At 40.5% G+C, this 24,897-nt stretch overlaps 4 protein-coding genes across 6 annotated transcripts; 1 reads left to right on the top strand and 3 right to left on the bottom strand.

Annotated features, from left to right (window-relative positions):
- Positions 1-599: 599 nt before the first annotated feature.
- On the bottom strand, positions 600-10,213 carry rab25b (RAB25, member RAS oncogene family b). The gene is made up of 5 exons (XM_068736012.1): positions 9,887-10,213; positions 4,677-4,872; positions 2,095-2,288; positions 1,692-1,772; positions 600-1,222 (listed from the first exon to the last, which is right to left on the bottom strand). Exons 1-5 carry the CDS (start codon positions 9,921-9,923, stop codon positions 1,104-1,106), a joined length of 627 nt encoding a protein of 208 aa, XP_068592113.1. The 5' UTR covers positions 9,924-10,213; the 3' UTR covers positions 600-1,103.
- Positions 10,214-11,488: 1,275 nt separating this feature from the next.
- lamtor2 (late endosomal/lysosomal adaptor, MAPK and MTOR activator 2) lies at positions 11,489-14,943 on the bottom strand. Its single transcript, XM_068736286.1, has 4 exons — positions 14,756-14,943; positions 13,834-13,996; positions 13,638-13,727; positions 11,489-11,938 (listed from the first exon to the last, which is right to left on the bottom strand). The coding sequence occupies exons 1-4, from the start codon at positions 14,821-14,823 to the stop codon at positions 11,882-11,884; spliced, it is 378 nt and encodes a 125-aa protein (XP_068592387.1). The 5' UTR covers positions 14,824-14,943; the 3' UTR covers positions 11,489-11,881.
- An 804-nt stretch (positions 14,944-15,747) lies between these two features.
- On the bottom strand, positions 15,748-21,263 carry LOC137891433 (ubiquilin-4-like). 2 transcript variants are annotated; one of them, XM_068736025.1, is made up of 8 exons: positions 21,046-21,263; positions 19,776-19,927; positions 19,476-19,639; positions 18,773-19,053; positions 17,999-18,114; positions 17,635-17,806; positions 16,952-17,101; positions 15,748-16,473 (listed from the first exon to the last, which is right to left on the bottom strand). In XM_068736025.1, exons 1-7 carry the CDS (start codon positions 21,190-21,192, stop codon positions 16,961-16,963), a joined length of 1,173 nt encoding a protein of 390 aa, XP_068592126.1. In that variant the 5' UTR covers positions 21,193-21,263; the 3' UTR covers positions 15,748-16,473; positions 16,952-16,960. The 2 variants fall into 2 exon arrangements, with proteins under 2 accessions (XP_068592126.1, XP_068592125.1); XM_068736024.1 differs by having other exon boundaries at positions 15,748-17,101; positions 21,046-21,262.
- A 1,133-nt stretch (positions 21,264-22,396) lies between these two features.
- Positions 22,397-23,792, top strand: LOC137891384 (1-phosphatidylinositol phosphodiesterase-like). Of its 2 annotated transcripts, none has more exons than XM_068735956.1 (3): positions 22,397-22,474; positions 22,650-22,723; positions 22,822-23,792. In XM_068735956.1, the coding sequence occupies exons 2-3, from the start codon at positions 22,671-22,673 to the stop codon at positions 23,657-23,659; spliced, it is 891 nt and encodes a 296-aa protein (XP_068592057.1). In that variant the 5' UTR covers positions 22,397-22,474; positions 22,650-22,670; the 3' UTR covers positions 23,660-23,792. The 2 variants fall into 2 exon arrangements, with proteins under 2 accessions (XP_068592057.1, XP_068592056.1); XM_068735955.1 differs by having other exon boundaries at positions 22,429-22,479.
- The last annotated feature ends 1,105 nt before the right edge of the window (positions 23,793-24,897 follow it).

Here is a 24,897-nt window from a genome sequence, read left to right as displayed (position 1 = left end):
AGAAGAAAAATGAATACAACGCTTGAAAAGGTTGCACACCGCTGACCTTTTCTGTCCAACGGAGATGCAGTATGTCTAAAAGATCATTTTTTTGCTTCCACATCTTTGCATCATCAGAGTTTTTAGACCTCATTATGGAGTTCCTGCAAGGTTAAGAACATCTGCTGCAGCCAAGCGTTTGATGTGAAACAGAGAGGATTGGATCAGAAACACAAACACAAACTAATAATGTGTAGCAGAGAGTTGAGCTTACCTCAGGAAATTGTGTTGCTGTGATTGAAAACTAGCATTTCATATGAACTGAATCGCTGCTGAGGTGGTAAATCTTACTAATCTGGTATTACTTTAATTCTAAAGGCAGACTTTCACTAGTCGTAGTAGGAAAAGCACAGGTGTTACGAACGACATCAACGATGGCTGTTGAAGTTTTCCATTAACTCACGACAGTGTGAAAGTGAGCTAGCAGGGTCAATACCAGCACCCCCAGGCTAAACGCTAATTGTCTTATTTACACCTGAGCTTTTCTTACTGTGACGTGTCAAAATGTCCTCTGAGAAAAAGACCGATATATTTTGTGAGAAGACACAAATAGCACGCAGTAGGTCTCCATAAATCCTTTATTTTTCAACAGAATTGCAATCAATCCGATCCGCGATCATCAGCTGTAGCACACGCACAGCAGTGACGGCAAGACTCACAGTCCCACCAACCAACAAACTATAAAACACCCACGTGTCATTTACATTTACACACGCCATGATGCATGTACGGTGCTCCAATTCTGCGCGTGGATTATAAATATATCATCTTACAGGTCTCACGGTTAAGTGTTTAACTTTTGACCTACAGTCAGCGGGGACTCTCAGAAGAATGACGTTGGACTCCAGCTACATTCATTCACATATATTAATCATCTTTTGAATATGCCATCATGCAGCTTGCACAACTTGTACATCAAAGTGACATCACTTAAGCCAAAACCGTTTATATGGGCACCCGTGGTTGCCGTGTCGCGTGCCTCTCGTCAAGCTCAACACGAGGTTGTGGGTGAAGTCCACCTGTCGCCCACCCTGAGGCCCCGGGGCTCCTGGAGGACCTTGTGATCAGATGTTCCTGCAGCAGGGTCTCCCATCCTCTGTGTTTTCAGCGCTGGAGCCGCTCAAGGACACGGCACTGATAGAGCCCCGAACCACTTGCTTACTGTTCGCCTTCCTGTGAATCTCTGTGGCAAAAAATGAATATATAAAATATACATCTGCACTATGCCAGAATAAAAAGAAGCTTGCAGTGTTCCCATGCTTTGAGAAGGGGGGCGGGGAGTAGAACAAGTACTATGAAACAAGCCAGACTTAGAAAAGGACAGCAAGATGGAGGTCTGGCTAGCTGAGGTTGAATTCAGGGTCACAGGGTGGAGCCTTATCAAAGCATGGTTATGGGAAAATGCGTGTACCCAGTCCACATCATTAATATTTCTTAGGAGAGCAGCGACAGGGAGGGAAAGACATTCAGGGCAGCAAATAGGAAGAAACCCAGGAAATGAGCGGGGGAGGCTGTCAGGCAGCGAACCGTGTCACCCTCACAAGTTCGTAAACAAAACAACCAAAAACGTTCTACATTGGTAAAGAACAATACGCTTCATCTGGGTAACGACTTTCAACAAAGTAGAAGTTAAACACATTACAATGAATTACCTGCTAGGACATTGTTGAATGCTGCCTCCACGTTAGTTGACTCCAACGCAGACGTCTCCAGGAACAAAAGACCATTCTTTTCTAGATAATACAAATAAGCTATATTAGTTAATGTGTTTTATGAAATTCACATATGTAGTTGTTTTCTCGCTGGTGTCACTTTAAAGCTGCATTCCCCAAATCACGAAGTGTCAATGTTTGTATAATCCTCAAATAAATCTGCCCTTTAACAACGTGACGCAACGTTTCTTTATTCACATTATGACAGGTTTGGTGAGCAGACTAATTTACATTCTCTGCAATCATCATAAATTCAGGTTTCTATTAACTAATTACAAACAACGAACACACAAATCCTATGCGGTGATTTTCAGCACGGTGGTAACACTTGTTGACGTCGTACCTGCGTAGTCCTTTGCCTCTTCGGTGGGCACAGACCTCTCTGATTCCAGGTCGGTCTTGTTGCCCACCAGCATGACCACGATGTGGGGGTCAGCGTGGTCGTACAGCTCCTTCAGCCAGCGCTCCACACTCTCATAGGTGAGGTGCTTTGTGATGTCATAGACCAGCAGGGCCCCGACAGCACCTCTGTAATACCTGTTTGAAAGAGATTGACTTTACAGTTACTCCTTGTGTGACATTTAGGTGTCTCTTTTTTTTCTGGAATGCTACCTTTAGGGACAGGGTGGCACTGCCTGTTAAATTAAGGGGATATTATGTACAAAAGTAAAAATAATTTAATGAAGCTAAACATTAATAATCTACACACACTCACAAGTTAAAGAGCAACATAATCATTAATTCGGTTTCATGCTTTTGGCCAACTGAGGAATTTAAGTCCAACATTTACCGCCTTTTAGCTCTGTTTTTGTTCTCCTCCATCTCCTGAGGGAAATATCTGTCTCTTTAGATGCTAAATGCTCCACTATGTTCACAGCTGAGTTGCTAACTGCGTCTTGCCTGCGGTTTGGTGCTGAGCAGGTCGTTTACAGGGGGTTTATAGCTGCTGTAGAAACGAAAAATACGCTATAAGAGCAGTGAACCAAAACAGAGAAGTTGCCGTTTAGAGATGCCATAAAGCTCCGCAGAGCTGAGGGAAGTAATTCTCCCAGGCTCATCACTGAGAGTGACCCCTTTCCCAAAACACACATTTACACCATTGTTATTGTAAGAATATCGATTATGGCCGTTTAAAGCATTGTCATATCTACATTGAGGATAACCAGTTACTCTGGCTGTCAACTGAAAAAAACACAATGTCTGACGATTGCTCTGAATTCATGAACCAATCAATACTTCCTTCACAATTATATCTCTGCTCCACTCTTCCAGCAGTATAATTAATTCCGCTTTAATAGGTTTTAGATGCTTGTTACAGCACAAATGGGAAATTCCATGGGAGTGAGAATTTGCATACTGGAATAAGTCGGCGAGTAATTACTCCGAAATCCAAGCTGTCAGAATAGAGCTAATCCAGCGGTGTAGCATATCCTCTGATTTTTCCATGTCTTAAAAATAAAATTGACATGGTTCTATTGTTTTAAAACCAATTTCCACACTGTTAATCCTTCTAGTTTAATTAAAAAGAAGAATGAATCAGGAGCGCCCTCAGTCATAACAGAGACCCGCTGAGTGTTCAAACAAAGGTCTCTGCTCTAACCAGTTTGGATTTTAGTGTGCCAGTTGGGAACTGACGAGACCAGAATGTGCTGGTTGTTGTTCAGGTAATGTAGGAAACTGTAGGATCAGAGCCTGTCCTTGCGTGTGTTTTGGCTGATAACAACACCACATTGTTGTTGTCGACATACAGGTTGCTCCACAACGGTGGAGCAAGAAAGCAAGCATAAAATGTTGATCTGAAAATAATTGTGTTTTATTTTAGTGTGCCTGCATAAAAAGTGAGCATGTTTAAGTGCAATAAGTGCAATTTTCCACATAAAGAAATGCACACTTTGTTACCGAAAGCTGCATTAGGCTGGTTCTTCATGAACAAACACAACACTTTCATTAGTCACAAATAATGATGCAATGTGAACCATCATCATCTCCTCTAGTTAAGACTTTTAGGCTCAATTAGTGTTTCTAACACAGAACCAAGCAGTTGTGCGTACAGATATTTTCCAATGATGGCTCTGCCTGTACCTACAGTAGGCTAGCTGTTTGTCTGTCTTTATGCTAAGCTAAGCTAACTGACCGCTGGCTGTACCTCCATTAAAGAGAGTGGTATCGATCTTCTCATCTCAACTCTCAACAGGAAGGAGAATAAGCGTCTTTCCCTAAATGTTGACATCTTCCTTTATTGTACTACAGTTATTGAAACTGTTTTCTATATAGGTGTTTGTTTTTCTCTGAACCTGTTTTTCCATCACAGCCACACTAAGAGCATTTAGTACTGATGATCAACAATAAAGCAGCAAGAAATCATTATGGAACACCAAGAGAATTACATTTTACTGACCATGAACTATTACAACCACAATACATGCTGCAATTTGAACTAGAAAGGTGCACTCAGTAGAGTGCAGATCTCCAACAGGTGTGTCTGCACCGACCTGGCCATCCAAAAACATGATGCAGTTTGCTGCAGCAGAATGTGAGGTTAGCCATGGACAGACACCCTCACTCACTGACGGATGCACGCACACACGACCGATTGCATCATCCTCCTGGCGGAGATCATTTTAATTAAGGGGCCCTTTAGATAACCATGTGCCCCAAGTGGACTGAAGGGGACAAGTTCACAACATCTCTCTTTGGATTTGTGTAAGTAATCAGCAAGCAATGGGGACAGTTTAACAAAAAGTGGACGGATTAAAAATCTAATATTTCATCATAAAAGAACTGCCGAAAAGTAATGCACGACATTCATGACATTCAAACGTGCTAAAAAATAAAACATTCATTCTATACGGTGTGCGTGTGAGAATGAGTACACATGGATATGCTAATGAGCGTATGAAAGCCGTGATGGATCTTGACACTCACGCAGAAGTGATGGCCCGGTATCGCTCCAGTCCGGCCGTGTCCCAGATCTGGGCCTTGATGGTGTAGCCGCTGAGCTGCGTTGTCCGTGTGCTGAACTCCACCCCGATGGTTGTGCGGCTGTCGTGGTTGAACTCGTTTTTGGTGAAGCGGGACAGCATATTGCTCTTTCCTACACCAGATTCTCCAATTAGAACCACTGCGGAGGACACAAAACACCGGCAACGCACATGTCTTGATTATGGTTCTGTGTTTGGGTTTGGTTGTTGCAAAACTAAACTGACTAACATTTCTTGGATAAAGGAGACAAGAGTCATGTTCACAGAGCTTAATATGAGCCAATAATGTGCGTCCACTTCATCCTTTACAGATTTTGGTCAAGGCGTGTCTTTCTTGGTTGCCCCGTAAATCCTCATTCTTTGCTGTCTCATACTGGGGGTAATTACACCATCGGGGATATGATGTCCTATTTTAAAAATAGCACCGCACCTTCGTGGTAAATGGGTTTAATGTCGTAACTTAAGCCTGCAGAGCAAATAATGACGAGAGAAACCACGTTGAGTGAAATACTGGTGAAACACTGATGTTGGCCTGTAACATACTACACCAGATTATTGATCGGTAAGGAGGTAACCGAAGGATCTTCTGAGGCCGTACCCTGTCCCGGCATGCACTGGTGAGATGCCAATCTTGAATCGATTTATTTATTTTGTATTTAGACTGCAAGGAGTGAAGGTGCCAAGTACAGGAAGCAAAGCTCAGGCAGGACTGAAACTAGTTGAGGCAGAGATGTGGTTGCAGAAGCAGAAGACTTTGCAATCGACAATTCTCTCTTAACGTTTGTCTGCAATGATCCAAAAATTGGCTTGCAGCTTTATTTTCAGTAATCACTGAGGCCTTGCAGCACAACGATCAGTCTCGCCTCACTTGAGGTTTGAGTTGTTGATGTTTAAGAAACCTATTTTAGCAAAACAGAAGGAGAAATATACTGTAATGTTCCATGTTTGTTAACTTTTCTAGAGCACACCTTTAAACAAGCGAACCTTTATTTCAGGAAATAAAGCAGTCGCTGAGAGTGTAAGGTGATCCTAAATCAGGTGGAACAAGTCAGGCTGCAACTGCCTTTCATCTTGGTCAGAAGAACCTACTGGGTAAACAGGTCGAGAAATAATACAGACACCCCTTTTTTTTTTTTTTTTACATTTGAGTGACTAATGTTTGGCTTTCAGTTGTTAGTGGCTGACTCAGAACGAAAAAAAAAGGCTTGGCTTAATTGGCGCAGATAGGAAAATGTGACCACACTGTGAAAACACAGAGGCACTGGGATCTCTGCACAAGTGAATAAGACACAGTCACAGCTTACTGCTGAGGCGTGTGAGCTTGTGAACACTGAGAAAATAATCCAAGTTCTTGTGACATCTCCACAAGATATTAAGAATGGAGTTAGGGGGTAATGATGGGACTTAAAACAATAGTTGGGCGTTTTCGGGAAATATGCATATTTGCTTTCTTACTCAGAGTTAAATGACAAGATTCATGTTTGCAAGTTAAATATGTAGCTTAGCTTAGCATAAAGACAGCTAGCCGAAGGTTATAGAAGATTCACCAACAACAGTCATTGGTCAACACCTCATATCTCGTTTGTTAAATCTGTACAAAAGCTGAAATGAATAAATGAAAAGGTTTTGGTTTTACTGGGAGTTATGTGCGACAAGCTTTGAGAGACGGAGGTAGGGGACTTTTAAAAAATATATATATAACATGTATAATATTTGGACAAAGCCAGGCTAGCTGTTTACAGTCTTAACGCTACTAAAACCACACATTTTTGCTTTCACATTTTGTATGGATTAGAATTACGAGATATTAAGTGTTAATGAGTGAGCTTTAGAGATGTTGGTAGATGGATATCGCCTTTTTACATTTTGTATAAAAGGTAAAAATGTTTAGCTTATATATGAGAAATAAAGAAATTTGAATGGTGCTATTTTCATAATGAGTAATTGTTTGTTAAGGAATATTACACTTTTAATACTTCTGTACTTTTATTTTCATTGAGATTTTGAATGCAGGGCTTTTACTTATAATGTAGTATTTTTTTCAACGTGGTATTTTTACTTCAGTAAAGGACATAAATACTTATTCTACCACTGGTGACTAAAAAAGAATCTCACCTAAAGAGCCATCACATGATCTTCTTCAGCAGTTGGAGTTTGTCATCGGAAATGTTTTCATCTACCATCTATCACTTCCACATCCAACTGCTGATAAAGATCATCATGTGATGGGATTTAAAGTGCCAGAACAGTTACTAAATGAACCTTGTAGTCAGACTGTTTTCTTAATGTTTTTATTTTCCAAGGTTCCAGAATGAACTTTGAAGCCAGCATGGACGAGAGGTCCTTAAAATGCTCCAAAAAAGAATGCAAATTTGAACAGGAGTTCACAAATCATTTCTTCTCTATTCACCAGTTGCAGATAAAAAAAAAAAAAGCTTTTCTCCTGAACATGTGCAGACGCCCATACAGGTACACAGCTCTTGACTTACAGACTTACAGTATGGTTAACCTGAAGTCTAAAGTCACGGCAAAGAATGTTTGACACGTTGTTCTAGGTAAGTGTTCACTCTGCAGCCAGATCCACTGCACTGCTTTTTCTCCCAGTGGGTGAGGTGAGAATGTCCGTCCTCCCCCTCTTCTCCTCCACTACTCAGTAACTTCTTATGCAAACAATTACCAACCCCTGGTTTCTATGGAGATAAAGGACAAGAGGCCTTCGAGCCTGGTCTGTTGATTCTGAGGAAGAACTTGAAGTGATGCAGTGAGGATTAATAAACTTTCCTTTTTGGAAATATACTGTATTCAGTGCTGCCCTGAAGTCCCTGTGGAAACGTTAAATAATTTAAGAGTATATATTAGACAGCAAAGTTTAATTCTCATACGCTAAATATTAATTCATGTTTAATGGTCGACATTAAAACAATATCTGAGTTTTTAAAATGTACGTTAAGCATATGCATATTAGTTTGTAAGTTAACTTTAAATATCTGTCATTACATTATTATTATTATCTGGTCACCTAACTTTATATATGCAGTAGTAAAAAATGTTTTGGCAAAATGAAAAATCCTTTGATAATACACTCACAACTGCAGCATTCCCATCTTCTATGACTCTGACACTGAACCTTTTATACTTTTACTTCTAGTTTTACACCTGTTTACATTGGTAAAGTGCAGTATACCTGTGTATGTATATCTTCTACTTACGCGTCCCTGTTGAAAGTATAAAATTAACATAAATATATATAATTTCATATATTGTATATTTGTTATAGTTGTCCCTATATTTGAATTTCTGCTCTATTTTATGTCTTAGAGTCTCATTTTTTACTAGCGTGATTTTCTTTTTATATATATTTAATGGGCATTGTTGGAGGGAGTGTGAGATCTAAGCTTTTTATTGCCAACGATATGCTTCGCCATAATTGTTGCATATGTGATAATAAAAAAACTTCTTCCACAATGTGCTCGTTTACAGTGGTGCAGGCTTACATTCCAAGCAAGCTATAAAATCAGATTATTTTCTTTGCGCTATCTGTGACTCACTGGAGGAATGAAAACCTGCTCGTACCTTTGAGATACTATATATATATCCCACACTGGAGCACTGCACATTAAAGGAACAGATACATATTTTGTGAAAAAACACTTATTCACTGTTTGGCAGAGAGTTAGATGAGAGGATCAATTCATGTCTATAAACTATGACGCTATGCACCCAGCAGGCAGTTAGCTTAGCATAAAGACTGGAGGCAGGGAGAAACAGGTAGCAGTGACTATCTCAACCGTGAGGTTGATAGACAACCAGCTTTTACAATTCAGTCTTTGTAGAGATTAAACTAATTAGAAATAGCAAGTTAAATTGGGCGGATTTTGACAGCGCCATGCTAGCTGCTTCTTCTGCGTCTTTATGCTATGCTAAGCTAACCAGCTGCTACAAACATAAGAGCATCAATCTTCTCATTTTTTCGTAACCACATCGAGAGGAGGTGTGTTATAACCTGTACTGACCGTGATGTAATGTATAGAGTTGTCCTCGACTAAAGAAATCAACACTTCTGAGTTTCACAAAGAATCATGCAAAAGAACCACTTTAAATCTTGTGTTTACCAGAGATGTGCTCATTCGGTTTTTGGATAGATAAAATAGTAATTAGGCATGAATAAAACACAATGAACGAATAATTGGCTTAAGAGCTCTTAGCTGACTAACACCAAAACAACAGATTAGTCGACTAATTGACTAAGAGGGGGGGGGGGGGGTCACACTAATGTAAACTACTTTTTAGCATTTCTGCCTATAGCTCTGACAGGTGACAGTGTAGAGATAGACAGGACCTTGATACGGAAGGTGTTACTTTGGATTTAATATTCACCTGCAGCGCTTTTATCAATATGGCACTTTGTACCCAAATGTCAAATCGCTGTGCCTGAACCAAATCACCTCTCTGAATGACTTTCACTTCTCTTGTACATCTGCTAAGAGCCATCTGGTACCTTAACCAGCTGCATATAAAACATGATTACTGTGCCATGTCAGTTGAGTGCAGAGTGAATAGAGTTAGTGGCACAAGCTGCTTCTCTTCAAAGAACAGGGCATAATTCAAGTCCAACGCTTTTACAGCCTGGTAGTGTTGCATTTGGGGAAACTCCTGTATGAGTGATGCACTTTCGTCTTATTGCCAATGACAGCGTTGTTTCTGCATGGGATGCAACAGATAAACAGGAATTAAAGTACACATCCTGGTTTCGACAATAACCTGTAGCATGCTATGCACACTTACTCCTTACACACACAGGGACAATGTGCTGAACTGGCGATGTGGTTGTAGTATCCTTCACCTTTGTAGGAATGAAACTCACCTGAAGAGTTTTAACATTTGCAATATACCAACATAGCAATGTTTACCTAAACAGCTGACTGAACACCCAGACACATACGTTCAGGCTATTAGTTGTCTAAACTGTATATTACCATGTGTTGTTCAAAATATATTGTATTCTGTTGCCACACAGCACATGTTCCTGCTCCTAGAAATAGGCAAGTTAATAATGAACAAGGAAGTATGATATGAAGGACAAAGGAACATCACAGAATAACTCCTTTTATAGACTTTAAGGATGTACAAGGGGATCGAATCCAGTGCACTCACCCTTAAAGACAAAGTTGTAGGCCTCATCTGACCCCATGTTCTGTCCATTCAGTGTTGCCTCCCCTCAGTTTACTGCTGCGTCTCCAGCACTCACAGACGGATCCGCAGGGTCAGGATGTAAGACGACACTGACTCACACCACAACACAGCCTCCTCCTCAGATCCTCGGGCTTCAGGAAAGACAGTGTCTGCAGTTTTGACACATGAATGCCAGTCGCCAGCTTTTCTGCCCTTCGTCACCCTTCCCTATCTAGAGCTAGAAAGCTGGCTTGTTTGAACAAGACACGCTGAGTGCGTCCAGGTTGTTGTTCTGCTGCAGCGGGCGGGGCTTGGTGTCAGGGAGTGGTGGTGCAGCTGCAGAGGTGTGTCTTAATGCAGGGCAGGTTGGACAGGTGGGTCGAGTAAGCAGGTACAGCTGAGAGGGGCTGTCAGGCGCCTCCTGCTGGACCGGTCCAATTACAGGAAGCAGGAAGCAAGTATCACTGCTCATCATCACTACGAGGAAAACGACACCCTGAAACAGAGTTCACATGTTTTTTCTGTAATATTTGTAAGTTTTTCATTTGTGGATTTCTATCAGTCTCTGATTCAGCTCAACATGTATGCTGTTTCTATTTGATCCTCTGTCTCCACACAGACAAAGTAATTTACTGCATGTGGTCATTTTAGTAGTATCTGTTTCAAGATGCATTTTCATTTATTTTGTGTGCAGTTTCTATAACTTTAGGACATTATATTTAGATTTGTCTTGTCAAACATTTTTACACTTTTATCGTCGATCTCATCTCAGGTCACGGTCACTCAAACTGTAGGAAGTCTTACATTTTGTGTCCTGGGCCATAAATGCACCATAACATCATATTAATAAGCCTTTTTTTTTTTTTAAGCCCTGTCATGGTTAACTGAGTGTTTGGCTCATATTCCTAAATATTTAGCAGTAAGTCATCAAAGTGTTTTTTGTAATTGTTGATGCTTTTCTCTAAATACTGAGATGCAGATGAATCATGTTTCTATCTTATTGAATTTAAATCTCCAACTGACTTGAAGTGACGCTGTAAGAAAGAACTTTGTGCAATCCTTGGACTATGATTGAACTGCACTCAGAATGACCAACAGAGGTTGTTTTCAGTCAACCAATCATTAGGCTGCTTAAAGGATTTCAGTGATATTCGTTTCAGGTTTTAAGTGAATATCTACAGAAAACCATCATGGAAAGATAACATGATGGAACTGTGAATATGATCTTTTTTTCCCCCCTAATAAGAGCAAAATAACAACATGAGGATGTTGTATTGTATGCACCTGATAAATCTATTCATAACAATGCTAAACTTTGTTAAAGGGTAATGATGTAGCCAATCCAAAATACATCTAAAGTGCTTCCTATTGAATTAAGATATACTCTCAAGCTTTCCTTCGCAGGCCTTTCGAATTTGACACTAAAACACACTGATTCAATAACATTTGTTTCAGAGAACACTGAAACTACGGGTGCTTTCAAAGCTTAACCCTAAAAATAAACCTTTGAACTGATATATAATAATAGCCCACGAACACCAAGCACTCAGTTCAGAGCATAAACACAAAGTAAATAACTGAATATCAATTCAAAAATTGTTTATTTGACAGCAAATAATCTTCACTTCATTTTATCAGTCAGACATTCTTACGAAGGTTTTCCACAAACCATTTTACTCCTCTGACAGGATTCACAATGTCACATGTTCTGCTTAACTGCAAATGAATGAATCAACCGCAGGAACAGTTGAATAATGGAAACATGTCAGCAGCTGTACACTCAGAATTATGTGGACTTTCTGAACAGACCACTAGATGAACACAAGCATCACAAGAGAAGACAACGTGTTAAAAACCAAGACAAGTTAGTAGTTTCAATACCATGATTATAAATACACTGCCCCCCCCTCACTCATAGATTAATGCATGTACACAATGTTACAGTAGTCCAATGACCTGAGTCATACGTCTTCTCTACTATGACGCTGCCACTTGGGTTAATGGCTCCTCCAGGTACTGCACCAGGGCCTCTGCCTATCAACACAACAGACACAGAGCAACGTTAACCAGAATTACCGCCACAGTGACCCGTCAACACCAAATTAGAATCTCGTCATCCTCGAGTCCAAGTGCACCGCTGTGCCAAATTTGGTGGTGTTCACAAAAATGGGACGGACACACACACACAACCCAAAAAAACATAGTGCTTCCGGCCGTGGCTGTTGCCATAAGATAACAAAGACTGTATTCAGAGTGACGGGGAATGCAGGACTAGTTTAAGCTATTGCCTCATGTGTTATGGTGTAGCATAGAAGCTGCAACGCTTCCTTAATGTGACATGATTGGTTTTAAATGACTTCAAGCTGAAGACCACATCATAAGACAGACAGACAGTTAATATCTTTAATATCAGATGTATTGATAAGGATAATAATCTGTAGTTGTAGTCCTAGTACAGTTACCGGGTACATTTTTCTAATATATTGCTGAATGCAGTCGTTTGCCTAAAACATCATTTTTTTTTCCAGCAATGTTTAATAAAAAGTATTGAAGGACAAACAGCTTGAATGCTGGGAGTTCCCACACATTACCTAATTAACTAAATGTAGTGTTTACCTACTTACAGACTCATTAGGAGTCAGCATGCGTATGTAAACGAATCAAGACATTCTGCCAAAGAGAGTAAAACAGCCTTGAGTTACAATCTGAAGATCTCTGGGATCAGAAACACTACCAAGCATACTTCTATTTTAAATGGTGGGGAAAGACATTGCTCACATTGATGTTGGAGGATTGAGAATCGCAAACATCAGTATGCACCTGCTATTCTCATGTCTTTGTCTGACTGGTGGCTGCATCTTGTTATTTCCTATTTGTCTCATATAAAGTATTTAAAAACTGATGTGCTGCCAGCAACGGTTTAAAAAAACCAAAACAGTCCAAATATATATATGCAGAACAATTTGTCATCGTAAGATAATATTAAATAAAGCTCGATTAATCCCATGGAAAATATCTGCAAATACAAGGAGTGCAAAATTCTACGATAACAATAACATAAAAAGGTAAGTGAGGTGCAAATAAAGTGCAAATCCAAAATATATACAATGCCTAAATCAGGTTAACAGTAACAGGGTTCCCACTCGTTTCTAGACATTTTCATGGGTTAGCTTGTATGACAGACATGTTTCTCTCTGTGGAAGTCTGATTTAAAAGAAGTGCAGTCTATGACTATGACGTCTATAAAATCCTCTCTCAGCTGTTTTCCAGGACTCGTGGGAACCCCGAGTATGGATCATAAAAATATAAAACAGGTTAACGGATGGGATCAGTCAAGGTGGGCTGAGTAAGAGTACATAGTTAATACATAACGTTCATGATTATATCCACGATATTGCTCTTGATCTCCCACGACGTCCCGTGAGTCAGCTGTAACAGTGCGTCGCCAACCTTGATGACTAAATTATGGTATTTTCAGAACCATTACAATGTTGAGACTTTCTCTTTTGCCGCCTACAATAATGCCAATAAATATCAAATAAATTGACTTTGACGTGGCGGAGGTTGGGGACCCTCAGAGGCCCCATGACAAGGGTGTGCTTTAACCCCCAATATACAAATGAGCTTCGCAAGTAGAGCAAACCACGACGAATGTATGAAACACCATGGTAGTGAAATCAGGACGTCGGCTGTACGGGAAACCGATGAGCAGCGACTGCTAAATAACTCTCACCTTGGCTTTAAGCATTCCAAAGCCCACCGTCTCTTTGGCGTACATACACAGTAGTAGGTTGGCTACACGAGTGATGGCCACTCTTCCCTCCTGAGAAGAGAAAAAACAAAGTGACAAAATGCCCCAGTTCACACACTGATCACATACCTGAGAACAACCGCAAATGTTTTTCTTTGGGAGGAAATGCTCTACTCACCATACAATCCATGAGAATGAACTTGAGTTTGTCTTCGTTAAAGGCCTGGTGGCCGTTCTTGTCGTAGGCCGCCCAGATGTTGCTAGCGATGGCGGCCGTCACTCGTGCGTCAGTGTCTCCGTACCCAGAGTAAGCCAGGAGTGAACCTTCATTATTCAGTAGGCTGGTGGAAATGTAGAGTTGCACGTTTCAGTATCCAGCCGATGAACGTGTGAAATGACTTGACTATAGGCTGTCATTGGACACAACTACAATTCCTAGTACTGTCTCTCCCTGATGGGCACAGATTGTATGCGCACCACTCGGGACTCACAGGTCATCGGCATGCAATTTTGCGAGCTATCTGTACTCTTATTGGTACAAACTTGATCATAGTATATACTGTAATATAAAGCAATATGAAACTGTCTGCACTATGTAACGTTGTTATGAAGTATGTTGCCCTTTATCTAAGTTTAATTAAACCAGATGTAAAACCTATTTTAATTTGAACTGACAATAAGACCACACTTGCAAGAAAATAACTACAAATGAAAGCATCTGTAGAAATGCAGGAATAGATTAACTTAACAAATTGACTTAAAATATATGCAAATGAGCGAATCTAGACAGATCTACTTTCAGTAGTGCGGAAACGATTACATCACAAAATATGCTGGTTGAGCTTTACAAGATGTTGTGAAAAAAATCTTACTGCAAAGAAATGTCACAGTAAAATATAAAGTGGTGGATTTTACCAGCTATTTGTCTGAGTTACTTGCTATCGCGGGATTATCTGTTCGTCAAAATATTATTCAACGTTTGCAGACTTTTTGCGTTTCCTTGCTATGTCAAAAACAACCAATCGTATAATGGGTAAAAACCACATTACTCCTGTTCCATGTAGCGTCTCGCTAGCATAGCGCTAGCTAGCTGTACTCACAGTGTGCTTTGGACTCCGTTTGTGTTCGCTTGGCTGAGAACCTGCGTTAACGCCTTTGGTCGTAACATAGTTACTCACTCACTAACATAAGTGTTATTTAGTCACTAACGAAAGGCCTTAAAACTGTCACGAACTAACTACTCAACAACACACCAAGTCGAGTCAGCTGACGTTTTCTTCCCTTTCCGGTTGCGTTCTCAATGCATTGTGGGAAATGTAGGCATCGAAACTATTTACTGACGTATGTACTGTTCAACGTTTGTTACATGTGGAAAGTATTTAGTCAAGAGTGTATTAGTTTACTTGAGTATTTACATTTGTGTGAGACTTATTGTATTTTGTGTATATATACTATTTACTATATCTGTTCATACCCGTCCACTAACCGCATACCGTAATATTTCAGAGGTGCGCACTTCACTTTTAATGCATTGCATTTTGTGACGTCTGTAGCTACGAGTCTCGTTTATAGTTTAATATTTTATGTGCGACATTCATGAAATTATTAAAATTCCATGTTAATATTTGGAGTATAAAACCATCCAACTTTTCAGATCACATTAAAATATGTAAGATCAAAAAATTAAAAAAGGAGCAATAACAACAAATAGGTCATTTCACTTTTAATTAAAACCGCGTTATATTTGATAAAAGGCACAATACAGACTGTTATGGTTAGTGGAATAGTATTTATGGCCAGCTATATTTACTTAATTCAATTCTTCCTCTGCCACTTAATAACTGTACAGATTACCGTTAGTGACTATTACATTATTTAAATGTATTTGTGTTTCTAAGGAAGAGATATATGGGCCCACTAGTGAAACTTTTCAGATATCACTGGAAACAGCAAACAGTTGGTTACAGGCTACAGGCAAAAACATACTGCTAGGACAAAGAGACATTTAAATCAGGAGTTAAAGTCAACATACCACAGCAGTCAAACTGCATCGACAAAGTAAATCATTCACACACATTTAAATCAGACGAGACAAATTGCAAATCATTTATTGGACTGAAAAAAAAAATGTTTTTTGGCTATTTTGTCCATAGAGGGAGACATGCAACAATAGATTTCACAGATTATTTCGCAATATATTGCAGAACCCAACACGGCAACAATGGCTTTCAACAATTTCTATTGAGTAATCCATAACCACAATTAATCACAGTATCATTAGAGCATTGACACTTTATACTTTTTTATACCATTTTATACTTTAGGACAAAAAAAAATCAAAATGGATGTCTGGAAGTTTATTTACTTTTACACTGTTGATCGACAGGAAACCAACTTCAACCAAACCTGTCTGTCGAGAAAGTAAATTCCAATGACACGGTCTTTACTAAGATGTACGGATGTTATTTTTAAGGCGATACTGTGATTCTGGGGCTTCCATTGTAGAACAATTTATAGATTAAAACAATCAGATGGAAAACGACTGTTTTGGCTAATTCTGCAAATGAAACACCTGACAAATGTACCTGAGGAAAATCTCTGCCAGTTTTTCCTTTGTCCAACCCTCGCCACACACACACACACACACACACACACACACACACACACACACACACACACACACACACACACACACACACACACACACACACACACACACACACACACACACACACACACACACACACACACACACACACACACACGGTCCTGGAATCCGAATCCAATCCTAAAACATTTAAGCAGCACTGCCAAGCACCTGTCAGGGTAAAAAAAAAAAAAGAAACTTTGAATAGATAACTTAGATAAATACCAAGCAAGAGGATGAAAAACAAGCTGAGAGCACAGAAGACCATCATCCAACAACAACCAAATTAAAAAGTCTTTATCCAACGACGTAAATACAATATGTTAAAATTAAATGACGTCGATCTAAGTAACAAGTACAAGTTATTTCCTTGGTAACGTCGCGCAGACATCCAGTGAATGAGCACTCGTCATGTCAGTAATCATCTCCGGCTGCACTGGAACTTATTGGTCGTTGGCAGTGATAGTCGTGGCGTCATGAAACAACGACCCTCGTCAACCTCCCCCGTTTTATACTTCCTACGATTTACAGATCAGCTAGATAATAAGTGATATCTGGGTGTCGGGTCAGACTTGATGTGGGACTGCGCGTCACGCCGTAACTTTAAAAACCTCCCATTCCAGTCCACAACTCTACCAGTCTTTCCGACCTGAGCGAGTTAGGCCAGGAGTCTCTCGATGGCGGCGTTGACGTCTCCTCCCGTAGCGATGAGCGCCTGCAGGTTGGCTTGGCGGTCGATGAAGCCCATGGTGTTTAGCTGGTCGAGCTGCTGCTGGAAACGAACCTCGGGGGTCTGAAGCTGCGAGGGAGGAGACGATGCACGAGGTCACGGTCAGATTGCTGCTTATTTACAGAGGCGGACCTCCGCCGAATGTTTCTTCATACTGGCTGATTTTGACACGTTTGCTTTGCCAAATATAACTGAACGGACATCAAGCACTTTGAGCCCTAATTCTACTTAATCCTACTTCATTTATTATTTATTCATCAAAATATAGACAAACTCATCCTCACACATGATGTTATATTTTAAGCTTTAGGACCGTTCAACTTCAAGAACAACAGAAGAGTCATTCAACTCATTAACTTACACCTTTACTGACAATTTAAGAGCTTTTATCACTTCCTCTGACGCTTCATCTGCTTTCAGTAATTAAACTTTAACTCACACTCAGGTCTTCACTTTTACTTTGAACAAAAAATTAAATACGAATAAAACTTTAAACTTCCACTGTTCTTACAAAATACACTCCCGACTGCTTTCAGTGCTTACACTTGAATTTACAGAAATGTATTCCTGAACTTCCACTTCAACAATTAGATGAAACATACTGGTGGCCTTCCGCCTGCGAACATCTGTAACATCTGCTGGAGGAGCTGTTGGTCAGAGGGACTGGTGGCTGAGGAGGGGCTGGCTCCTGTTGCCATAGCAGGAGGCTGAGGGTTCTCTGGGGGGATGCTGACCCCCGAGGCTGGAGGAACCGCGAGACCTCCAGGAGACAATCTAGAGAGGGGGAGGAAATGTCAACAATACAGGAAAATGTAGCAATTGCATTGAATATAATGTGACTTTAAATGACCACTACCAATACTTACCAACTACAACTGAAGGGTATAGCCATCATGTTTCTTCCGCTTAATTCTGATTTGACGGCCAAATTAAGACAATTACACAAGGTTTAAGTATTGGATTTACCTGGACATGAATCCCGGGGCTTCTGTCTGTAAGGTCTGCAGGCCCTGTTGGATCTGCATGAGGGCCTGCATGGCTCTGGGGTTGGTCATCATAGACATTGTTTCGGGACTCTGCATCTGCTCAATGACAAACACGACACAGGTCAACTCCAAACCCACCCAACAGGGTCCCCAAAGACCTGACGGATGATATGTTGTCTTAGTGTACACAAAATAACAATTGCGATGTCCGCATACATTGTGCACAGAGTGTTTTAAACCCTCAGGATGCTCTCAGGGTTACTAAGCACCCGGTCCTGGTAAAGCGTCACCTCTTGCATCATCGCTGGATCCCTTGTCAACCGCGTGGTCCGTCAAGGGACGAGAGGATGCAAGTGACAAAAACAAGCAGCGAGAGCCGAAGGAAGAAGCAACTAATGTCTCACTAGACCGTTGAGTTCCATCGTTACTCCAGCACATTTGACCTGATCACGTTGGACCCGGGGTCGTATTTCTTGCAGAAAATAAATAAAAACAATAGGTCACCCAATTACACGAAAACAACATTCTTTTTTTAAAAGTATTTTTAAAATGACATCAACATGTGCAAGCCAATGGTCCGGGACAACAGAGGTTGGAACCACAGCAGGAGAAGAACGGAGGATACTAATATTTCTGTATCCTCAGTGAAAATGGACAAATGCAATTAATTAACTTGAATGTTTGGACGTTCCTCTGGCTCTTTTGAGGGTGACTTGGTGTTTTAGAGAACTACCTCGGGCGACACTGCACTGACCTGTCTCATGAGCTCAGGGTTGCTGAACATGCTGGAGACGTCCGGGTTCCGTCCCATGAGCTGCTGCATCTGAGGGTTGCCTGCGAGCATCTGTCTCATCAGCTCTGGGTTGGACATCATGTTCTGCACCATCGGGTTGCCCATCACCTGCGACAGCATTTGTGGGTTGGACATCAGCTGACTCTGCACCTGCTGCTGCATCTCCATGAAGCTGGACGAGCGCATGCCCATGCCGCCCATACCGCCCAGACCCAACAAGCCCGACAGGTCACCGAGTCCACCTGAGGAGGAGGAGGAGGAGCAGAGCCGGAGATAAGGTGGCAGGTAAGTGGACATGTTGACAGGAAAATGTATGCATGTCACCCAAATATGTTTTTAAAGTGCTACATTTATGATGGTAGCTTGTCAAACGTCTGTGTGGAAATGCAGTTGAACATTTTGATTGATTTCAAATCTGCAAGAATGAAAGACAAATTCTCTACGGAGCCCAAATGGTTTCTATTCATGGCGTGACAATAACTCACAGGAAAGTAGGGGACACGAGGAGAAAGAAAAGACAAAGAGAGGCTTATGGATTCAGATTCTTTTCACTATGTGGATTTGTGGTACAACCCTAATTACGAGAGCACATCTGTCACAAGGATTCAACGCGCTGCAGTGCAAATAGCAAGAAAGTCATTGTAAAAATGGATAGAATTCTAACCCATAGCATTAGCAGGTTGTGTTGGCGTCGTACTCGTGCCACTTCCGGCTCTGTCTGCTGCGCTGCTGCTGCTGCTGCTGCTGCTGCTGCTGCTGCTGCTGGTGGTGCTGCTTTGAGGTGTTGCAGTACGGGAACTTGTCTGAGATGTACCTTCACCTGTCGATCTTCAGAGAGAAAGCAGCCAACAAATGAAACTCTGACACTCTGACCAGCTAACTCTTGATTAGTTGTACACATAGATGGGGATTTACATAGTTCAACGGTATTTTCCTACCACCAACGCATCGTACCGGTACTTACTTCGGGGCAGTCTTGATGACGAGATGAACGGTCAAGCCGTCTTTGATACCGTGCTGTTTTAACGTATCACCGTCCTTCAGGATCTTTCCAGCAAATATCAACACCAGCTGGTCCTGCTGGGCCTCAAACTTTTTGGACACCTCCTGTCTGAACTGGACAAATGAGACAAGAGCAAAGGAAGATTACTAACAGGGAAAAGCAAAGTAAAATATCAACTAGGTCCGACATTTACTTGTAATCCCGTGGCCCTCTTTAGAAGAGGTGTCAGAATCTAGTTCTGAAAATGTAGTTAGTCTCTTGTCTTTAGACTCCATCTACAACGTGCACCAAGGAACTAAGGCCAGACTGTTGTATTCATTCCTTAAACAGCACAAAACAAATGTGGAGCCAACTCCTCTGATGGTTAAATTTGTTGATGACACGGTGATTACTGATTAGATCGCTGATGATGCAACAACGCCTCATGAATGAGTGGACTGTTTGTTGATGGAAGTCAGGCCCGTTTTAACCAAGAAATCTCCCGTTTTCTTCAGCTAAATACCAAGAAAGCTAAAAGGAAATTCATTTTTATTGCAGAGCAAGAAGACAGACACACCAACGAAGAGCTATTAATGGTGAATATGAATATCTAAGGACAGTAATTGATGTAAAACAGACAGTTTGCAGTGGACAGAGGACTCAGTGAGGTGCCACACCTTCTCTATGGAGAACATGAGCCTCTGAGGACTACCTACCTGTACCAGGAGACCCTTCAGACCTTCCACTATAGTTCTGAGAAACAAAATCCTTATGATGTGACACTGCTGTCTGCTGTCTGACTTTAACTGTAATGCGTGGTGGTAGCACGAGTCTGATTGACAGGGAGACGAACGTTGGTTTGACAGGTTAATAACATCTTATAACTGGTAAACACTCCGTCAATAGTCACACACAGTATCAAAGAGCGGGTGACCATTATCAGTAACGGTAATCCGACTTGTTTAACGTTAATGCTGTTGCTCGGTTGTATATAAGAAGGTTAACGTTAGCTCTCGTAGCATGACGCTAACTTTCCGGTTACTGTCGTAGTAGCCACAGAAATGTCTGCCGTCTTAATAACGTGTGGGATTCAAAAGGTTGATTTCACAGCAGACATCTGTGAGACCACGAATATACCTGTCAAGATGTAACGGTAAAAAAAAGTAAGGTTTTGACCTTTCCCCTAATGTTTGCGAGGAAACGTTTACGTGATGGTAGCGTGATATCCGCTGAAAAAGGTGAATTAACGCACCTGTGAGACAGAGGAACCCTCTGCAATGGAGATTTCCTCTTTTCCATTGGGGGTTTTGACGGTGACCACCATCATAGATGCTCCGGGAGCAACGCTATTATCCATGTTGTCATCCTCCGTACGGTCCGTGCTGCTTTTCTCCGCCATCTTTACTAATGTTTCTCTCTCTTCTTCTGCGTTACTTCCGGTATAGTCTTCTTCTTCTTCTTCTTCTTCTTCTTCTTCGTCTTCTTCTTCTTCTTCTTCTTCTTCTTCGGTTTTATGGCAGTGTGACAACCAGCGTTGAGGTGAATTAACGCCGACTATTGTGTTGGAGTGTGGACTTGAGTCGTCTATAACCATATCCAAAACAAGCATACAACAAATAAAACGAACAGGAACGCAACATCAAAATAAACAATATTTCACAAAACAAATTATTTTTGATCAGCCCAGTTTCGACCATTCCCTGGATGTTCACTGGTACCGGAGGAGATCATCATGAAATCATGAATCATGTTCTTGTTACTTTGATTTCTTTCCTTATCCATACTTTTGTTATACATATAACTGAGGTGCAGGAAGTAAGTTTTACTTAACTAAAAGTACTAATTTCACACTTGAAAATGTTACTTCAGTAAAAAGTCTGTAAGTGCAATCAGGACAAGTTGCTCAAAGTATTAAAAGTAAAAGTACTCATTGCAGAAAAATGTCCCCTGTGACTGTGATTCAAATCGACTAATCATTTCAGCTGTACTTGTATATACTGCTGGGTAAATGACAAGACATTATATTTAATAAGCTCTTTATATGGTTCGTATGCAAAAAAATAAATGTAGCTAAAAAGTACAATATTTTCCAGTGGAGTAGAAGTATCTATAGCATGAAGGGAAAAGACTCAAGTAAAGTACAAGTACCTCAAATGTGTACAGAAGTACAGTACTTAAGTAAATGTACTCAGTTATATTCACCAAGGCTACACGGCAGCAGGGTGAACAGGCTTGCTGGGGTGAGTATAGTCTTTTAATGTCTTTTAAGGCACCTCACCTCACTGATATCACTGATGCTCGCTATGATACCAATGAGGCGATACGCTTTTATTTAGTTATTGTTGGCAAATGTTTAATTCAGTCACCGATAATGTGGCAAACACGACAGCTGAGTCATTGTGTTTTTGGTTTTTGCTAGTGTGGCTGCTTGCCTTCGAGATAATTTTAGTTATAAATCAAGTCTAATCTGAATCAATTCTTTTTTTGAGAGGCACACCCGTTGAAGCTCTCTGGAAACAAACACCACAATCGGTGCAAACATGTTTGAACAATAAGTCTGAATTATGGAACTGATATTTGTGGTCCACGCCTAGCATTTTGCAGATAACCAGGCCAATATAAGTTAGTCCACCGTCCACATTCTGACCATCGGAGTGGCTTGCAGTGAAATCCTCCTGGCTGTAGGGTATAGTACAATTTCTTTTAGCATTTGATACTGTTAATTAAAACTTTTCAAGTGCTTCCTAATGCTTACCTTACACTTACCTTAATTAATCATTATAAATGTATTTTATTCAAAATAAGTTACCTTGATTAATGCATCATTTGTATTATATATTTTACACATTTTGCTAGATTGCTCGTTTTACTGCAAGAATGAAGGCTGGTCATAAGTGTCTGCTTTTCTACTTTACCCTGGTGTCTGTCACGTAAGTATAATATTAAAGTTTTGCAGGCAAAATATAGAAGAATAGATTTTTAGGCTGCAACTTCTTAAACATCACACAACCTTGTTCTAAATCATCAGCTTTCTGTGCCATGGAAAAGACCCTTTCTTCAATGACGATGACAACCTCATACTCCCGGGGTTCTACAATATTCCATGGATGGCGGCCATTGAGGATTACCTCAGCCTCTCTCTCATCACCATCCCCGGTTCCCATGACAGCATGGCCCTGTACGGAGTGGCCAAATGCCAGGCCTGGTCCCTGCAGGATCAGCTCAGGGCCGGCATTCGATTCCTTGATCTCAAGGTGTTTGGACTGGGTGACACCCTCTATGTCATGCATGGAGTGATGTACCAGCACAGTACTCTCAAGGATGTCCTAGACACTGTCCGAGCCTTCCTGACAGAGTTTAAGACTGAGGCTGTGCTCATTAGAGTCCAACCGGAGTCTTTTGAGAAGGATACCGTCAATCACATGGTGCAGAGTCTCATTGGCGATGACAAAAACGTCTGGGTGGACTCTGGAATGCCAAATATCGGTCAGGTCAGAGGGAGAATTGTATTTTTACAGAAGAGCACCTTCACACTAGGGATTCCCTTAATAGAGACAAACGGGAAAAATATCAAAGAGGTTACCGACGTTAAAGATAAAGACAACAGATTAATCAAGCAGCTGAACCAAGCCACCGAAGCTTGGGGAGGTTATAATGTTGTTTTGACTTTCAGTAGCGGCTCTGGGATCGGTACTTTCTGGGGAATGTTTCTGACACCGAAGAGAGTGGCTGAAAGGGTAAACCCCTGGCTCAATCAGTACCTGAAACAGTTTTATCCTAATCAGCACAGACCAGGCTTTGGTGTCATTGCCATGGACTTCCCTGGCATTGACCTCATTCAAACTGTTATCAATCTAAACTGGTAATTATGTACCATTGTGTGCTTGAGAGGTTGAGGGTTTGAATCTAAATGGATGTTTCCTGTATCTTTCCCATCACTTGTCTCTGTAAACACTTTGATCTAACTGAATTATTGGAAATAAAACAAATGTAATCTTGTCTTTGTCAGTTGTATCCTGAACTATGTCATTTTGGAAGCAATGGCAGTCACATTTCTTTGACCATAATATTGACAAAAACAAATGTAATTTTATTGCTTCCTTATTGATATGATATATAGCTTATATATAGTGTAATACTGCCTTAATGTGCTCCTTATAAATGTAGGGTTGGAATAAATACTCAGTATAAGTATTTTAGGTAAAAGTAACAATACTATAATGTAAAATCCTCCTTTCCAAGTAAAAATACAGGCATTCAAAATCTCACTTTAGTAAAAGGACATATACGTACTATCAGCAACATGTATATCAAAAGTGACACGTTATACCAAGTGGCTGCTGTCAATAATATTATAGTATTATTATTACAGCTTCATACATGTGGAAACATCTTTCAATGTAGCTTATTGAGGTTATTTCAACATGGGTCGTTTAATCAGAATGGATCATATTTGAAAAACAAGGCCTAATGTAGAAGGAAAATAATTGAATGATATAACTTATTATAAATACAATGACGTAAAAATGACAATACTTCCCTTTTGGAATGTTGTGAAATGCAAAATCACAAGTAAAGTATCCAAGAATCCAAGAAAAACTGTTCTCAAGTCATTTTTTACGCCTATAAAAGCAAAGGGTTGAGCTTCTGCTTCAGGACGAGGGGAGGTCACATGGTGCAAATCTTTCCTCCTCCTCCTCTCCCAAATAGTACAGTAAATTCCAAGCCAGACTCAGTTTTAGGTGGAGCTCAACCAATGGGCACTGCTTTGCAGCCAAAAAACAGGTAAGACATTAATACTAGAAAATATCAGTGATCTTTTATTTTATATTTAATGTATCAAAACTGTTTTAGGTTGAGTTTACTGTATGTTTAGGATATTTCAAACATGATTAAAGCAGGATTTTATAACTGTTGAAGGTAGATCATTCGGTGTTAGTGGAGAGAGCGGGTAGATGTGTTTATTTTTCCAAAGGACATTGTTTTACTCATCATGCCATTAATTATCTCAAACTATTTTCTCTCCATGAGGTGTTGGTATACAAGATATCCGTCATGTTTCATAACTTTATCTTTTAGCAAAAGAAAGAGAAATGCTTTCATA

The sequence above is a fragment of the Cebidichthys violaceus genome, unplaced genomic scaffold (assembly GCF_023349555.1).
Source record: "Cebidichthys violaceus isolate CVI_PGR_0920_01 unplaced genomic scaffold, fCebVio1.0.p SCAF_7, whole genome shotgun sequence".
Lineage (NCBI taxonomy): Eukaryota > Metazoa > Chordata > Actinopteri > Perciformes > Stichaeidae > Cebidichthys > Cebidichthys violaceus.
This window is presented reverse-complemented; position numbering and strand designations above follow the sequence as displayed.

What these genes read in the sequence shown, in the direction of transcription:
- rab25b (XM_068736012.1), bottom strand. Translation starts at nt 9,923, where the DNA reads ATGGGGTCAGATGAGGCCTACAACTTTGTCTTTAAGG. An exon ending in CTACAACTTTGTCTTTAAGG is followed by an intron (nt 4,873 to 9,886) that starts GTGAGTGCACTG and finishes TGTCCTCCGCAG; the next exon opens with TGGTTCTAATTGGAGAATCT. An exon ending in TACCGGGCCATCACTTCTGC is followed by an intron (nt 2,289 to 4,676) that starts GTGAGTGTCAAG and finishes TCTTTCAAACAG; the next exon opens with GTATTACAGAGGTGCTGTCG.
- lamtor2 (XM_068736286.1), bottom strand. Translation starts at nt 14,823, where the DNA reads ATGTTACGACCAAAGGCGTTAACGCAGGTTCTCAGCCAAGCGAACACA. An exon ending in AACGGAGTCCAAAGCACACT is followed by an intron (nt 13,997 to 14,755) that starts GTGAGTACAGCT and finishes CATTTCCACCAG; the next exon opens with CCTACTGAATAATGAAGGTT. An exon ending in TTGGAATGCTTAAAGCCAAG is followed by an intron (nt 11,939 to 13,637) that starts GTGAGAGTTATT and finishes TTGTGTTGATAG; the next exon opens with GCAGAGGCCCTGGTGCAGTA.
- LOC137891433 (XM_068736025.1), bottom strand. Translation starts at nt 21,192, where the DNA reads ATGGCGGAGAAAAGCAGCACGGACCGTACGGAGGATGACAACATGGAT. An exon ending in AGGGTTCCTCTGTCTCACAG is followed by an intron (nt 19,928 to 21,045) that starts GTGCGTTAATTC and finishes TCATTTGTCCAG; the next exon opens with TTCAGACAGGAGGTGTCCAA. An exon ending in GTCATCAAGACTGCCCCGAA is followed by an intron (nt 19,640 to 19,775) that starts GTAAGTACCGGT and finishes TTCTCTCTGAAG; the next exon opens with ATCGACAGGTGAAGGTACAT.
- LOC137891384 (XM_068735956.1), top strand. Translation starts at nt 22,671, where the DNA reads ATGAAGGCTGGTCATAAGTGTCTGCTTTTCTACTTTACCCTGGTGTCT. An exon ending in TTTACCCTGGTGTCTGTCAC is followed by an intron (nt 22,724 to 22,821) that starts GTAAGTATAATA and finishes CTAAATCATCAG; the next exon opens with CTTTCTGTGCCATGGAAAAG.